Source organism: Myotis yumanensis, unplaced genomic scaffold (genome assembly GCF_028538775.1).
Source record: "Myotis yumanensis isolate MYYU_CA2020_CCGP unplaced genomic scaffold, mMyoYum1.0.hap1 SCAF_2, whole genome shotgun sequence".
NCBI classification, from domain to species: domain Eukaryota; kingdom Metazoa; phylum Chordata; class Mammalia; order Chiroptera; family Vespertilionidae; genus Myotis; species Myotis yumanensis.
The window spans coordinates 186,101,065-186,119,319 of NW_027223753.1; the positions used below are offsets into that span (position 1 = coordinate 186,101,065).

The 18,255-nt window shown below is 37.9% G+C and overlaps 1 protein-coding gene across 1 annotated transcript; it reads left to right on the forward strand.

Annotated features, from left to right (window-relative positions):
• The first annotated feature begins 3,291 nt into the window (after positions 1-3,291).
• EIF5A2 (eukaryotic translation initiation factor 5A2) lies at positions 3,292-17,246 on the forward strand. Its single transcript, XM_070406809.1, has 5 exons — positions 3,292-3,377; positions 4,068-4,267; positions 5,059-5,163; positions 11,674-11,805; positions 12,342-17,246. The coding sequence occupies exons 2-5, from the start codon at positions 4,103-4,105 to the stop codon at positions 12,399-12,401; spliced, it is 462 nt and encodes a 153-aa protein (XP_070262910.1). The 5' UTR covers positions 3,292-3,377; positions 4,068-4,102; the 3' UTR covers positions 12,402-17,246.
• Positions 17,247-18,255: the final 1,009 nt, after the last annotated feature.

The following is an 18,255-nucleotide window of genomic DNA, read 5'->3' on the forward strand; positions in this document are numbered from 1 at the left end:
TATGGTGGTTTTTAATGTGATTACAATAAATCTCAAAATTACACGTGGCTTGAATTATATTTCAGTTGGACAACACCTAAATTAGATGAGAAGGAGCCCCCTTTTTTCAGTATCCTATAGTTATTTCATTAGTAGCATTTATTATATCAGTTAAAACTGCTAGATTATATTCTGCACTAGACTGCAGGGATCTAATAAACAAGAGGCTGTCTTATACTAATAAACAAGAGGCTATCTTAGTAAATATGGCCATTTCAATACTAAGGGTGTTAAAATACAGTCAATCCTCATCCTGGCTCAGCTGGATAGAGCATCATACAGTACAACAAAAAGGATTGCAGGTTTCCTGGTCACAGCACAGGCCTGGGTTACTTCAATCCCCTGTTGGAAAGCACATACAGGCGGCGACTGATCGATGTTTGTCTCTTTCTCTCCCTTCCTCTCTCTCTAAAATCAATAAACATGTCCTCAGTGAGGATTTTAAAAAAAAAAGTGAATCCTCATTATTCATTGATTCCATATTTGTGAATTTCCCTATTTGCTAAATTTATTTGCAACCTCAAATCAATACCCTAGCTGCTCTGGCTGTCATTCATGGTCATGCACAGAGCAGTGAAAGGTTTGTATCACCCAACACACTATTTTCCTGGCTGAGGTCAAACAAGGCGATGCTCTGCTTTCTTGTTTCAGTTGTCAAACAGTAAAGTATTTTTCAGTCTTTCAGTGCCACTTTTTCATATATATTTTTTTTTACTTTTGTTGGTAACTTGGCTGTTTAAAATGGCTCCCATGGCCTGATTGTCATGGCTCAGTGGTTGAGCATCGCCCCATGAACCAGGAGGTCATGGTTTGATTCCGGGTCAAGGCACATGCCTGGGTTGTGGGCTTGATCCCCAGTGTGGGGCGTGCAGGAGGCAGCCGATCAATGATTCTCCCCATCATTGATGTTTCTACCTCTCACTCCCTCCCCTTTCCTCTCTGAAATCAATAAAAATATTTTTAAAAATATATAAATAAATAAATAAAATGGCCCCCATAGTGCTGTAGTGTTGTCCAGTGTTTATAAGCACAAGATGGCTGTGATGTGCCTTACAGAGAAAATGCATGTATTAGATAAGCCTCTTTTGGGCAGGAATTATAGTGCTGTTGGCTATGAGTTAAATGTTAATGAATTAATATATATTAAGTAAAGTTTTGAGACAGAAACACACATGAAACAAGATTATATATTGGTCAGTTGATGAAAATGTTGTCACCAAAGGCTCACAAGAACCTAAATCTATATTTCCCCAAGGAGCAATGGTTCAGTATTTATTGACTTAACGTTCCAGTGACTTCACTAAAATTGACTATATTGCCGGATCATTAGATTCCATATCCAAATCTTACATGAATGCAGTATATGATGGTAGTTAAAGCAGTGATTGCAGAGCCAAAGTGCCAATCTTAGCCTTCTAACTTGCTAGCTGTGTGATTTGGGGAAATTAGCTTTTCTCTGCTATTTTCCACAACTAAAAATGTAGATCAAAGAATAGTGGCTGGGTTTGGGGGAGGGGACTGACCAAAAAAGGCAGTAGGAAACTTTCAGAATGAGGCAAATATTCCGTATCTTGATTATAGTGGTAATAACGCCTATGTCCTTTGAAGAACCCCTATGTTCTTCAACACTCATAACTAAAAAAGGTACATTTTACTTTCTATAAATTATAACTTAATAAATCTGAGGCTTAAAATAGTAACAATCGCCCTAGCCGGTTTGGCTCAGTGGATAGAGTATGGGCCTGCGGACTCAAGGGTCCCAGGTTTGATTCCGGTCAAGGGCATGCACCTTGGTTGCGGGCACATCCCCAGTAGGGGGTGTGCAGGAGGCAGCTGATCGATGTTTCTCTCTCATCGATGTTTCTAACTCTCTATCCCTCTCCCTTCCTCTCTGTAAAAAAATCAATAAAATATATTTTTTTTTAAAAAGAAAGGTAAAAAAAAATAGTAACAATCAAGGTCCAGATTAAAGGAATACTACACATAAAACATGTCTCTCCTGCTTACATACTCTTCAAACATTAGCAATCGCTCTAGTAACGATAGACAAGAAGGGGTTAGGTGGTGTCAGGAAAAGCAGAATAGGCGCACGAACCAGGGTTCTAATCTGGCTCTTCCTATGTTAGCTAGAGGCTGAGCTGTGTACGGGAGTTCGCTTGCTTACTGTAAAGGTGAAGTTAGACAACATGTGTGAAATATCTGTGAAAACTGTAGAGTCACATAGGAATGTGAGAAATGGGACAGTTCATGAGAGCCATGCAGTCTATCAGAGGGCTCCATAACCCGGGGTGTGGAGGTCACTTTCCAGGGTAAGAACACGTGGTGCGTTCTGAAAAGGGGAGCACCTCTCTCTTAACAGCGTTGGTCCTCAAGCCTACATATGTCCCCGTTGGCTCCAGGTCGATTTTGAAGACAACCCAACTGCCCTAAAGCGGTGTGGACACGCCGCTCGATGGAATGCCGACCCAGGAAGAAAGAAGAGATGCGTTTGGCAGAACCCCTTTCTGGACTGGACAACGTGGTAGGAGTCAGGCAGCATCCGTTTCTACCTCCTAGCAGCCTCTGGAGGAAGGAGGGAGGGAGGTCATTGCACCGCCGCCTTTTACTTCAAGGGCGTCTTACGGGTTCCCACCCCTGAGTGCGCGGCTGACTCCAGCGGGGCACCCAGAGGCAGTCGCTGCCACAAACTCATCGGGGAGGCCCGGGTCCCAGGAGGAGCCCAGAGGGCTGAGCCGGGTAATAAAATACTGCGTTTCGGCTCTTCTTCGAGGAACAGCCTGCGCCTGACCTCCAAGGAGGGCCAGAGCTTGAACCCACACCCCGCGGGACCCCCGCTGAATTTGCTCGCCTCTAGAGGGCGGACAGCCGTCACGTGACAGCAGACACGCCCCGGAGGGCTGGGTCCACCCGGCACGTGGTTTGGTTCCCGTTCACTTCGACTGAAACCCCAACACAACGAACCTAAAAGTTCGCGGGAGCGCGTTTCCTTGCCGGCGAGTGGACTCTCAGCCACCAGCCTCCAGAAAGCGCTCCTCACGCCGGAAGTGCACTAAGCCGCAGCACGTGGGGTTGCCAGGGCGCTCTTCACGTGACTGGGCGGGGCCTCGGGAACCTGGTAGCCAATGGCAGCCCGAGGGGGCCGTGCCTGTGACGCGCCGGACCTATCCCGGAAGTGGGGCTGAGGTGGGGGCGGGAGAGGGCGGGAGGCCGGGGTGTGGAAAGTGTGGCGGCCCCGCCCCGTGTCTTGGAATTGCCGCGGCCGCCACCGCTGCCTCCGCTGCAGCCGGAGGGGACCCGCGCCGGTGCGCAGAGGAAAGGCGCTCTTTCTTCGCTGAAAGGTGAAAACAGAGGGGAAAACTGGCGGGGGCTGGGCCCGGAGCAAGGCAGGTCAGGGGGAGGCGTCCGGAGCCGAGTCCTCACGAGCGAAGGAGGAAGGATAGATGGGGGAACCGAGGCGAGCGCGCGACCCGCCTGAGCGAAGGCCCGTGTGCGGCCGGGCCGGACTGGGGATGCCCCCCGGACCAGGGGGCGCCTGAGAGGCGGGGGCTGCCGCGCCGGGGTCCGGGGCGGAGTGCACGCCCGAGGCTCCCGGGTTGGACGCTGCTTGTCCCCATTCTTGGCGGGGGCGTGCGGCCTGGGCTGGGTCCCCGCAGCGGAGATCGGGGCGGCGGCGGAGGAGGAGGAGGAGGAGGAGGGCCGGGTGGTGCGGCGCCGCGCGGTGCGGGAAGGTCGCCGGGTTCTCCCGCGGTGGGACGGCCGGGTTGGGCTGGGCTGCGCCCCGCGCGGGTGAGCGCCCAGGGGCATTCCCCACCCTGGCGAGCTCCTCTGCGACTTGCCGCCCACCTCCCGACTGATGATGGAAAAGTTTGTAGAGGCCGGAGTTAGAGTGTCCACGGTTCTCGGGTGGGCATCCCGCTCATGCAAACAATGATGCATCTTCGAGGCTTGGCGCGGAACTGGTCCGAACGGAGCTGTTTCCTTCCCTGCGTGCCGGCTGTTTAAAAAGCAAACACAAACTTTTTGCGCAGCTCCTTGGAGAAGCCGCCGCCTCCCCAGCCCACCCATGGCGGATGAGATTGATTTCACGACCGGCGATGCCGGGGCTTCCAGCACGTACCCTATGCAGTGCTCGGCCCTGCGCAAGAACGGCTTCGTGGTGCTCAAGGGACGACCATGCAAAATAGTCGAGATGTCGACTTCCAAAACGGGGAAGCACGGCCATGCCAAGGTGGGTGCCCTCCCACGTCTGTTTTTGCGTTGAGGTTTGTTTTTTTTTTTATCATCGATTACATTACAGCACATGAGGCTTCTATACTTACAACTTGGTAATAAGCACTTTTTTTTCCCTTCCCACAATTACTGGGAGATCTGCTATTACTTTGAATACTGAAAAGTAGCATTTCCTTCTTGGGCCCTTATAACGTTTCATTAATTGGGAATTGAAACTTTCCTAGCGACTTAGATCTTCTTCTTTTTTTTTTTTTTTTTAAAAGGTCTGGGAGTGTCTAAGACGTTTGGGACACTTTTTTTTGATTTTTTACAGAGAGGAAGGGAGAGGGATAGAGAGCTGGAAACATCAATGAGAGATAAACATCTATCACCTGCCTCCTGCACATCCCCCACTGGGGATGTGCCCGCAACCAAAGGTACATGCCCTTGACCGGAATCGAACCTGGGACCCTTCAGTCCACAGGCTTCTAAGTCTTAGAAGATCTGTTCGGTTGACAAATGAGAAAACCTGTTCCAACCTAATTCTAAAACCTGACTTCATATGCCCTCTATTAGTTTAGTGACGGGACTGCACATGATTTGGGGCTTGATAGATCATGATACCGTTTAGTTGCTCACTGCTTCTCCATTTTATGTCTACTATCTTTCTTTAAAGACAGTGAAATTAGATGACCTTGGAAGGAGAAAGAATCTGTCATAATCAGCGTTTGATATTGGGCTCTTGTGTATGTAATGAGTGATATACTTGGCAAAGTTTAAACAGGTTTTCTGTTCCCCCTTCTCTGTCAGGTTCACCTTGTTGGAATTGATATTTTCACGGGCAAAAAATATGAAGATATTTGCCCTTCTACTCACAATATGGATGTTCCAAATATTAAGAGAAATGACTATCAAGTAAGTCCTAATTTCCTTTAGAATGCTGCCTGTTTCTTACAGGTGTGAATACCAATTGTAATTTATCAAAAACCAGGAATAGTTTTGGAGGTTTTTCTAACGAATTATTAGGCACCATTTATATTAGAAATTGGAGAGATCGTGCCATTTAACAGTTATACCTTATCTAGAATTATTGCTAGTTTGCTATTTTAACATTCTTGCATTTTCAAAAAGTTGAAAATTTCTTGCTTCTCAGACTAGGTGATTGTATATTGTGACTGAGTAGGTTTAATTTTTAGTAAAATTACTGTTCTATTTGTAAAATATTTCAAATTTATGTAACTCCCTCCCAGATATCTTATTTCTTTTCACTGATCAGACCTAAGATTTTTCAAGAAATTATTGGAATTCATGTTTCACCAACCAACTTTGTGTATTAATGAAATGTGAGTCAGAATTTGGTATTCTTAAATAGGGAAATAAGTTGACATCCTTAAATATAAAGGATAAAATACATAATCACTAAATATGGTGAAGAAAATACAAAAATAATAGCTGTTTTATTTGTATTCAGTGACAATGCTGTGACCTTTTGTTAAATTACAGGTATAAACTTCAAGTTTTAGTTCCAATTATACATTTGGATAGGTCAAGTTTAATGATAGCATTTGTTGTTTGGAGTATTGCTAGTAACCCAACCACTGACCTCATAGGATGTGGAAGCTCAGATTAACCATAACTAAAGTCTTTCTTGGAAGTCTTCAATTTCTGTTATCAAGCATACCATATATAGAACTCTTTTCTGTTCATTTTACATAGTGAGAAATAAAAGTTCACACTGTGACACTTAGATTTGTTTTATCCAGTTTAAACTGCTTTCTTTCTATACCTTTTATTGTATTGCATAATTTTTGTTGTTGTGAGGATATTTTTCCATTGATATTTAAAGAGAGTGAAAGGGAGGAGGAGAGACACAGAAAGAAACATCAATGTGAGAGACATCGATTGGTTGCCTCCTGCAGGCACCTCAGCCAGGCCTGGGATTGAGCCTGCAACCAAGGTATGTGCCCTTGACTAGAATTGAACTCGAGACCCTTTAGTTCTTGAGCTGATGCTCTATCCACTGAGCCAAACTGGCTAGGGCATTGTATTGTATAATTTTTAAAGAATGTTACCATCAACTGCAATTATCCAATGATTTCCTTTTACTCTTTGTCCACATGTCAACATATTTTTACATGGTTTGAATTTAGTAAGCAGTTTTATATTTCCTTTTCCCACTTATCTATAGGTAGCTTCAGATGCTTTGTAGAATTTTGAATTGTCTTAGTATAATAATAGTAAATGTTTTTTGATGTCGTTTCTTTATTTTTTTAGTCAGGCAGGTCTGGATTTGGATCCAGTACTGCTTTCTAACTGAATGACCTTGGATAAATTATTAAACCTCTCTGAGCCTTAGTCTTCCCATCTACAGGAGAGGGATAATGTGAAGGTTAAATTAGAAATTGTATTCCATGATTACCTCCCAAGAGATAAACACCCAAAAGTAGTTCTTTTCTGATCTCCCTTTTCCTATATAAAAATTTCATGTAACCATTTCATTATTCTTAAAACACCTAATTTAGACATATGTAATAGGTGCTCAATAAACGTTTGTTAAATGCATATCTAATTATTCATTGAGATGAGGATAGTGCCAACTAAGGCTAAGCTTAGGATTTTGCCAACAGTGGATTTCAGTTTGTATCTTTAACATGTGAGTGCTTAGGTTATTTGATATTCATTATATTCATTACTATGCATTCAACATAGAAGGTTTTTGCCTTTGAGTAGTTCAGAAAGATGGCATCAGTAGTTCAGATAATTGCTACTGTGATGAAAAGAACCAGTCATTGATTGGAACTCAAGATTTAACATCAAGGAAAAATTTGGTGTGTGTCTTATTTTGGGCTATAGCAGGAGCCACACTAGGATGAGGGGAATGAGGTGAGTGAGTCCCTTCCCTAGACCACAAAATTTAAATAAAGATAGGACAAGCAACAATGTCAAGCCACACTGGAGCCTAAGGCAAAAGGTAAAATCACTAATTCTGATTTTTTTTTTTAATTTTGATATTTTGTTCATCATGAAATTTTTGCATTAATTCTAATTTATAAAAACACCGCATTGCCCAACCGGCATGTCTCAGTGGTTGAGTGTCGATCACGGTTCGATTCCTGGTCAGGGCACGTGCCCGGGTTGAAGGCTGGATCCCCATTGTGGGGCATGCAGGAGGAAGTCGATCAACGATACTCTCATCATTGGTGTATCTATCTCTCTTCCTCTCCCTTCCTCTCTGAAATCAATAAAAATATATTTTAAAAAACACCACATTAGCCCAGCCAGCGTAGCTCAGTGGTTGAGCATTGACCTATGAACCAGGAGGTTACGGTTCAATTCCCAGTCAAGGCACGTGGCCTGGTTGCACGCTTGACCCTACTGGAGGTCATGCAGGGGGCAGGCGATCAATGTTTCTCTTTCCTCATTGATATTTCTATCTCTATCTCTCCCTTCATCTCCGAAATCAATAACAATATATTTAAAAGACAAACCAAAAAGCCACCACATTAAAATATTTATCTGATCACTGATGTTTCTTTTTGGCACCACCTTAAATTTTGCACCCAAGACAGGTGTCTCACTTGCCTCACTCTAGTCCTGGCCTTTGGTATGTAGCTTGGATGAGAGAATGACTCGAGCCAGACAAATCCTTGCTTTGGCACTTCCTGTGTGACATGGGCTAAGAATAATGAACTCCTCGTGGGATTGCTGTGAAGTTTAATTAGTCAATACTTAGAATAGTGCCTTGCAGAATACATACTCAGTGATCACATCTTTATCAAGTCACTGTAGAATATTTCTTTTCATTTAAAAAAAATTAACTCTGTAAGCCTTTCCAGTTATAGTTTTTGTACTATCCAAGTGCCTTGATTAAATGTCTGCTTTTATTATTTGGCTACATGTAGTCCTTTATATTTGCTTTATTTGGTATTTCAAGTGGAATTTGGCAGTCAGTTAAAGTGAAATATATATGTGTGTGTATATATATTCATTATAATAATTAAAAAGTAAACCTTTGTTTAGGAAAAGAAATGTATGAATATTTACAATTTTAACTTTATATATTTTAAAATAAGTTCAGAATGAAAGAATAATTGTTTCCTGAATTTTCTGTCATTTCTTTTTTTTAGCCATAGCACTCTAAAAGAGAAACTTCCCTTCATCAATTTTTGTTTTTTGTTTACCCTATGGTACAGTATATAATAGGAAAGGCAGTATAAATGCTTGGCTCTTTTCCTTTAATTACCGGTTTTCAAAATGAGTTGGTTCCGTAGTATTCACTGAATATGCTCAATCAAATGTGTTTTTCACTATGAGCTTTAAACATACAGTTGGGCCTTGACTTACGAGTGTCCGGACTAACGAGTTTTTTGAGATACCAGCTGTCTCTCGGCCAATTTTTTGCATTGAGTTGACAGAGTAATTTCAGTTAACCAATTTTTTACATTGAGTTGACAGAGTAATTTGAGTTAACGAGCTCCTTAACGAGCTCCTTAAGGAGCTCTGTCTTGGAACTAATTAAACTGGTAAGTCAAGGCCCCACTGTATTTGTATTTCAATTCATTGTAGTTATTATCCTTATCAGTTCTCAGACTATCCTATCTTTGGCCAGGGGGCTCTTATTCATGTAAGCTTCTGAGAGTCCCTTTAATATGGGCCTACTGGTCAAGTTTTCTGACCCTGTTCTCTCCCATCTGCCTGCTTGCTAATAACAAATAATTATATACTCTTTCTACCCCCCTCCAAAAAATTGTTCAAAACATTTTATATTTATCACTGAGTAGATTTGTTTAAAGACGAAAGATCAGAAGGAAATATTTAGAATTGACTTATAACTGCCTCCTCACTATCCTTCCTTCTAACTCTCAGAGAGGACTTTGAGAGAAGATGGGGGAAAATTGCACAAAAATATGCTTAAAACTCAACATGACACCCTTATCTTTTTGTTGTTGTTATTGCAATTTTTAAAAAAAAAAAAAAAAGGAAAAATTCTATCTTTAGAGTGGAAATATCTGACGGCTACTCCTTTAGCCAAGTGATCAAAGTTAATCTCACAAGTAATAGCACAAATTGAAATCATCTGCCTGATGATGTGATCTTCTGAGGACACATCACTCATGTAGTATTTATTCCTTCCAAAAATGCATTACCTGAATCATGAGGAAACAAACCCAAAATGAGGAACATTCTATAATACAGTGAATCTGTGCTCTCCAAAAACATCCGTGTCAGAAAGAGTATGTCCTTGTTCTTAGGAGAAATACAGTGAAGTATTTATTGCTAAAGACTCCTGTGTGAAACATATTTTCAAATGGTTGAGTAAAAGTAAGAAAAGAATAGGACGTATGCTATTTACTTTATATACTCTCTCTATATATATACAGAGAAAAATGAATGCATGGTTAAATGTTAACAATGGATGAATTTAGGTAAAAGATAATGCAATTTTCTAACTTTTCTGTATATCTAAAAAAATTTTAGTCCAGCTGGTGTGGCTCAGTGGTTGAGCATTGACCTATGAACCTATGATGGCTCGATTCCTGGTTAGGCACATCCAGATTGTGGGCTCCATCCCCCATTGGGGGGCGTGCAGGAGGCACCTGATCAATGATTCTCTCTCATCATTGATATTTTTATCTCTCCCTCTTCTTTCCTTTCTGAAATCAATAAAAATATATTTTTTAAAAATTAAATAACTTATATAAGAAAGATAAAATAATTCATTTTCATTATTTAATTTTATTTTTTCTATAGCTGTTTTCTTAAAGTTTTAATTACATTTCATAAAGCAATTTATTTTAATAAGATATTTAATATATAAATACATTTTTACATTTTGTTTTGTGTTTATACATTTTTATATTTTAAATGCTTTATTTTTCATCCTAGTATTTTATGAATTCTTGGCAAAAAATAAAGTACAACCATTATATAAATAAATATCAAAATACCAGTATTATTAGGCTTCTGTATTTCAGTCACTAATGGCAGTGGGAATCTTTAAATCTTGAAATCAATAGGTTCCACTTCAGGGAATTGCTAAAAGAACGAAAATAAAAAAGATCTGCCTTGTAAGCCTGTAATTAATTGTTTAAAAATTATACTTCTACCTCAACCTCCTTATTGCCTGCTCCTCTGTCAACCACCTCACAAATGTTTGCGGGACATAAAGATTAATTAAAAGTGTTTGTGGTTGCTTTGGAAGATATTTATTTATTTTTTTGTTTTTGAGATTTTAGACGTGTAAAACTGCTGTGGTCCTTGGGGTTAGTGTAAAGTCATAGCCAGCTTTGCTAGTGCCATAGAGGAGCGGTTTGAAACTCTACCCCTACAGTGTGATGTGTTATATCATAGTAGTGAAAGGGGTCCACGACCATGTCTTTAACTCCTTCTGTGTATGTTAATGTTAACATCTAGTATTCAGGGTGATTGCCTTCTATAACTCCTATTAGAGCCTAGGCCAGGGGTGGGCAAACTTTTTGACTCAAGGGCCACAATGGGTTCTTAAACTGGACCAGAGGGCCGGAACAAAAGCATGGATGGAGTGTTTGTGTGAACTAATATAAATTCAAAGTAAACATCATTACATAAAAGGGTACAGTCTTTTTTTTTTTAGTTTTATTCATTTCAAACGGGCCGGATCCGGCCCACGGGCCGTAGTTTGCCCACGGCTGGTCGAGGCACACTGATGGTATACATGCTTTTAGAATAATGAATACAGCCTGGCTGTTTCCTCATGCCTATAATAAAAGAAATTTAATTATATCAAAACTGTGGCTTCTTGCAAATTAGGCTGATACCTGGGTTTGTTTCATTTTGTCATCAACAGCCAGTGTTTGTCTTTTTTTTAAAAAAAATCTGGTGGTGTTAAGCAATGAGTTGGAGACTAAAATTTTTCCACTTTGTTCATAATCAAACTAAAATACACATTGTTTGTAATTGTGAAAAGCTAACCTTCATGCCCATCAATGGGAAAATGATTAAATCAGTTACAGTGTATCTATGCAGTTGTAAAGTTAAAGGGACTAAGGTAGGTCCATATTTTCCAATTTGGAAAGAGTTCTAAGACATGTTATTAAGTGAAAATAACTTGCTGAAAAATACTTGTACTATTTATGTTTCTTTAAATAATTATATTTATAGTGTGTACATAAATGTAAATGCTTCAGGATACATTATAAAGAAGCCTAAACTATTTAATAATGCAGAGACTTGGGTGCAGGGGAAGTGCAGGGAGGAGTGAATTTACACTTTTAGTCCATACATATTTTATAGTTTTATGTGTGTCTAACATTTTTTAAACATGAAGAATATATTAATGTATTACTGTGTACTTATACTAATTGATGTGGATTGCAACTTAACTATGTAAATATTACAAAGGAGTGGATATAATCTAATTGGTGCAAATATAATTCCTTTCAATAGCTGATATGCATTCAGGATGGTTACCTTTCCTTGCTGACAGAAACTGGTGAAGTTCGTGAGGATCTAAAGCTGCCAGAAGGTGAACTAGGCAAAGAAATAGAAGGAAAATACAATGCAGGTGAAGATGTACAGGTAAAGACCTATGGGAGGATTATTTTTTAAAACTATTTTATAAAAATTTGGCTCCATCTAGTTTGCATAAAATACTTACATGAAGGTAGTTTTTAAATACTGCCAAAATGTTGAAAACGATGTCTATAAAGCAGTTTTCCTATAATATCCTTAAAGACCCATTACCAGAGAAAGTATCAGAGTTAAATTTTTTGCTACATAGACATTGTCCCCCTCAAATTTGTGTTAAAGATCAATATCTGAACTATTCTTATTTTTAGTATGAGAAGGAATGTTATAGAAATACGTAACATCTAGTAAGTATTGAAACATTTATAGCTCTTATTCTCCCTGTTCCCTGGAAGTAGTCTAAAAACCACAATTTGAAAAATTTCTCTTTGGGAACTATAAAGAAAGGAGATTATTTGATCTTGGGATACCTCTTTCCAAAGTTAATATGTATAAAATATCCACGAATATACAGTATATAATGAATTAACTATATCTTACATATGTCTTGCCTTCTGAAGAACTTTTGCTTGCATTTTTCCTCCTAGGTGTCTGTCATGTGTGCGATGAGTGAAGAATATGCTGTAGCCATAAAGCCCTGCAAATAAATGGGAGCATCAGGCATGACAAACTGTTTAGGTCTGGATCAGCTACAGATCTCAAGTTTGGTTCTAAGTTGTCACCAAAGCTATGGCCTTCAGAAGCAACCTCATTTATCTTTTAATTGTCTTGAAATTGTGCTGAGTTAGTTTTGCACGCAAATAGTAATTTAAAAAAATAATCACGATGTATAATTCTTTTTTTTTTTTTGTAGGTATTTTTTATAACATTCCTGTGGTTGTCAGTATGTGAGTCCAAGAAACAGACAAGGTAGCTTCCACAGATGTGATTTGAGTATATCATTCGTGAATTTTAGTTAAGTGATAAATAAACCAGGGTTTTAAATCAAACAATGTAGCATCCAGTGCTATCGAAGTACCACATTTAAGTTGAATTGTTCTGTATTAATTTCACACCTAACATACAGAGTAAGTAGATAATGGATTGGAATTGTCACAGTTTCAGGCGATGTGTGGCAAGCACAATTCTTAAACAAAAATCATGTTATCAGAAAGTGTCAGTGCAGTACCCTGTATTACCTTGGTCTTACTGTTCTTTGCCAAGTTGTTGGCCGACTTAATTTAACCTTATATATGGTGATTTTTATACCTGCTGTGGTTGACAGAGAGGCAGTAAACTGTTGGGTAACTATTAAAAAATCATATTGTAAAGAAGACACAGGGACTGTGGCAAAATGAGTTCGTTAAAGCTATAGTTTTTTATTTGAGGCCTTTGTAATCAGAAAGCTTCTAGTTGTACTTTTGCTTCAGCTTTTGGTCTTTCTTTCTCTCTCTCTTTTTCTCTTTCTCTATTTAAAGCAGTGACTTGCTTTGCAAGGTACTATGCAGTGCTTTTCATTATGTTGATAAATATTATTTTAATAGTCATTCCTTTCCAAGCATTTCTAAGTAGACTTTTTTAACATCAAAATATTTATGTCATCTAAGAAATATATATGTATTTATGTCAGACAAAGACTGGAAATTCTAACTTCAAATTGAAACAGTTGTTTAATTTATGTACACTTTTTTCTAGAATGAAATGAATTATGGAAGAAAAGTTACTCTATGTGATAATCATTAAGAAGTACTTATATGTATTTTTTCTGATTGTCAAGTGACTTAATTCAGTTACTCATGTAGCTAGGAAGAAATTCTGTAAAACTGAATTATTTTAAAAAGTGTTTTAGGTGACTGCTACATTTCTGTACACACACACCTTATTGCCAGAATTCTAAACATTGTCATAGGGTTTGTGAGGACCTTTGACTCAGTAACAACGATGATATTGGAGTGAAACTCAGAACAAAATTACTGTTTCAGAATACCTCCATTCTCTATGACTGATTATGAGACCTCTCCCATCACGCCCTGACTTACACAAGGCCTTTATTCCTATCCCTATCATCTAGAAGAAAATATGTGATACTGCAACTAATCTAATCAGTGGCTGGAAATAGCATTAAAAACAGAAGATCCCAAAGTTTTGTTGCTTAATTTGCTCATACTTTTAAATCTTGTTAGCCTCAGCAAACCCATTTGGAGACGAAGCAAGATACTTTAAAGAAATGCAAAGAGAATTCTAAAGCACAAGAAATATTGAGGTTGCGATTAATCATTTTTAGTGCAGCATTTTAACTTTTGCCCATCTAAAGCACAATTAGGAATTAGACTAAATTCTTTCCAATATTCCATTTTAGTATCTACTACATACTACTCTTGTTTTTTAGTATTTTATAATGTGTATCTTATTTGCTACTGGTTGACATTATTACCCACAGGAATTCTAGAAAGTTATCCAGCTGTGCTGCTTGCTGGTCATGCATATGACCCCAGTTAACCATACTAGTTCTGGTTTGTATTAATTCTGGGTCAGCATGCCTTTGTTCTTCCTAACTTGTCAAACTTCACATAAATATATTTTCAATTGCAAGGTAAGTGTATGTAAATTATAATAATGCATCTCTGTCTTCAGACTTTGAATGGCAAAAGCTATTTATGCACAAATAATTCATTTTAAGTACTATAAAGAAGTATAAATACTTTTCTGACATGTAAGTATAGATTTTAAAGATATGGGACTGTTTATTTTCACGTAAGTCAATATGTTTCTCTAGAACAAAGTATTTCATTTAGTAAAGCTTTGTAAATTGTATTAAAAAGAAGCAAGGAAACTTTTTAACATAAAACAGAAGTGACTTCATTCTTTTTTGACATCAGAGATGTTCAAAGTTGATTTCTAGTATTTGTACTTTTTTGCAACAAATGGTAAATATCACAAGTTACCATGTGTGAAATGTAGACTGTCATGTTGATAAAGTTCTACAGTGATACACCATGTTTGTCTTCAGGCATTTCACCAGTTTATACACAACAGCAATTTTCGACCTTGTATCATCTCATGGCACACATAAACTAATTGCTAAAATTCTGCGGCACACCAAAAAATATATTTTTTGCTGAACTGGTTTTAAAAAAAAAGTATAATTTTGATTCACAACCGACAACTATTGTTGTGTTGGCTGTTGTCATTTTTTTTCATTTGACAATCTAAGGGAAAAGAGGTCAGTGCCCCTGACCAAATAGTCGAGTATTGCATGTTTTAAAAATTCTTGTGACACACTGGTTGAAGATCGCTGATATACAATATTAACAAGTGGAATATGTGTTTCTTTCTAGAACATTTTCTTTGTACTGTGAAGGCTTTGTTATACCTTATTTACTATAAAGTTGTATACCTTCTGAAATAGATCAAATCTTTTCTACTTTGACTTAGCATTCGCAGCATAATTATGATGTTTCTTTCCTGCTCCCTTCCAAGGGCTGTCAGTCACTTGAAATTATTGCTAACCACGCTCTTGAATCAGTTTCCACTGATGATACAAAATTCCTTACCAATGCTTTATAACAGTTACCAAAACTCTGCAGCAGCCAGAGCATGATATATCATTAATAGATGCTGCAATAAAATGTTTAGTCTATAAAATTAGGGACACAGTGTTTCATTATTATAGCACAATGTGTGTGCATGTGCACACACAGCTTTGTATGTTTGTTTTTTTTAACAAAGTCTTTCCAATTCTTAAAAGTACTGTAGTATGGTAGTGCCTCAAATGTTGGTGATTTTTTTTTTAATTTACGACTTTTTCAGAATTTGTTTTTGTACTTTTAAGGTTTCTCAATTAGATTATTTCTAGTTGAGCTGTAATTTGAATGCATTGTTCTCAGGGCTGTTTGTGCTAAGAGTTCAAGTTTCATTATTTTAAAGATAACTGCCTAAAAATATATTACAGAATTTTCCCAAATTGCAATACATACAAATAAAAAAATCCTTAATATCAACATACTTAAACTACATGCTAAGTATTCAAGAAAAAATGGGGACATTAGTGACAACTATACTGGAATTTACATATATATATATATATATATATATATATACACTTTTTTGTTCATCTTAGAATACAGTTTGATAGTCTTATCTTAGAACCCTATCCTTAATGATATATCTGAAAACATTTCTTTAGCATGGACCCCAAAGGTAGTTTCAGTCAAACATTGATGTAGTTAGTGGTTCCCAAACATATTTAGGGACAACAGATAAAAATTCATAACGCTTGTTTAGGTACACGTTAAAATGTTTACATACTGAATTCTATTATATGAACTAGGAACAGATTTACTAGGAGAAAATATGGCTCTTAAGAAGTGTAAGAGCAAACTATAGGTCTATTTCCATAATTAGTACATTAAACTTCCAATGGCTTAAAATTTTCTATCATTTAGGCGTAATATTTCACAGTTTTCAAGACTTTTTTCTCCTAGCATTCAGACAAGTAGTAGGCAACAAAGCCTGAAAGAAAATTTATTGTGGAAAACTTTTAAATTGAGAAAATGCAATTTATTACCTTTAATCTATTAAATTTTTTCTTTCTGAATTGGGTATCATTATTTGATTTTAGCAGGGAACATTTGGATTTAGCTTACGGAACACAGATGTTCTGTGGGAAGGAACATGACTTGAAGTTATTATATAATTTAATATTTTTCCATTAGATAAATATCTGAACAACAATTTAACCACCAAGTGAAGTGCCTGAAAAGTGCTGTATACATCTAATTCATACATTTTCCTTCTGTGAATGATGCATCTAATAGCAATCCATATCAGGCTTCCACCTGCTAGAAACACACTTAGTGCCAAACTTGATCATCCACCACTATTCCTCTCCTTAGAACAGGTTGAAACCTATTTACAATTGAAAGAAATGTTCTTTTATTTATATGAAGTCCCTAAAACTATTTCTTAGTGTTGGTAGACAGGTTTGTTTTAGTTCAAGATTGCACTTTTAAAAAACTCTGGATACTAAACTGTGTTCAGTGCTGACTACACAGCTTGTCATAAGTCATAGTTGTGATCTTTCTCGAGAGGAATTCTTTATTGTTAATATCTACTACAAATAAGCATTCATCCTTGTTACAAAGTGTAATGCAAATTACTGATTCTACACTAGTATAATGAAAATGACTAGCTCTATACTCTATGTACTGTTGTCCTCCTCTCCAAATAGGAGATAGTTGAAATAGTATTGTCTAATCTAATGGCACTTTATTAGTAATACATTTTATTTGTCTTAGGAGTAGGAGAACTCTTGTTTTTACTCATGTTTTAGCTAAAACTTTAAAATTGTAAGAAATGTAGAATGGGTATTATAATTGTGCATTTTACATTTCAAAAAGGGTAAAATTTAAATGTTAAGTCTTTGGCTATACTAAAATAATTGTTGAAATTCTTTAAAATGTAGATGATAAACATCAATTATAATTCTTTGTTACATTAAAATATATTTGTTAACTTCATCGGTTATATTAAATAAAAATAAAGTTAACAGCTTGCACTATTCTTGTATATATACATTTCTAAAAGAAATTTCATACTAGAAAATTGTGTGAATTAATGTGTATATCACTGTTAAAAGAAAGTCTAACTTTTGTATTTATTGTGTTTTTATATTCTAGGTTCTTACTAGAGAGTGGTCCAGATTTATGGCCTGAATGTTAATTTCTAAATTTTAGTTCCAGATTTAGGTACAGTGTTTTTATTTTTAAATTTTTAGTAGCTTTTAAAATATGTAGATAGCCACATGGTTCAAAATTCTACAGGTATGAAATTGTACAGGTATATCATCTTCATCTTCCTGTGCATTCTTCCGGACATGAATGCAAGACAGGTTAATGGTCCCTCCCCTACCCCTGACCTCCCAAGGTCTGAGCTGTTCCTGCCCTGCCAGGGTTGCTATTCTTTTTCTACAGTAATATGAATGGTGTGATGAGACCCTGAAGCAGACCCTTCACTGTTCTTCCAATCCTCACCATGTCTAATCAACACCATCGAGACAGAGTCATCCCTAGATGGCTCAGCGGTTTATTCTTTTCTACACGGTATCAATCTAGACCATCTCTCTCACTCCCTGACATGTGAGCCATGCCGAGACTACTATGGCAATTATCACCTTATATCCATGATATCACTGACATCACAACCCTTCAGGTCCAGCAAGCATAAAGCAGAAAAAGGAGCACCAGAGTCTTCGACCCTCCAACCCTACTCTGTATTGCCACTTGCAAATACCAGTAGCTCTGTTTCCCAGAGGTAGGCATGGGATGGGAGATGGGAGGAGCAAAAAGGGGCTAATTGTGTTATATATCAGCCCATCTGAGTATTCTCCCCCAGCCCCAACCTATCCAAATAGAGGGTGTCCTGTGGAATTGCCACATTTACTAGTATAACCATACTGTGCCTAACACGTGTTCCAATGCTAACTTAAAATATCTATTCCCACAATACCTTCAGCAGTTTACA

Bases quoted from the DNA above. Each gene is read 5' to 3' on its own strand.
- EIF5A2 (XM_070406809.1), top strand. From the start codon at position 4,103: ATGGCGGATGAGATTGATTTCACGACCGGCGATGCCGGGGCTTCCAGC. The intron at 4,268-5,058 runs GTGGGTGCCCTC...CTTCTCTGTCAG, and splicing joins GGAAGCACGGCCATGCCAAG to GTTCACCTTGTTGGAATTGA. The intron at 5,164-11,673 runs GTAAGTCCTAAT...TCCTTTCAATAG, and splicing joins TTAAGAGAAATGACTATCAA to CTGATATGCATTCAGGATGG.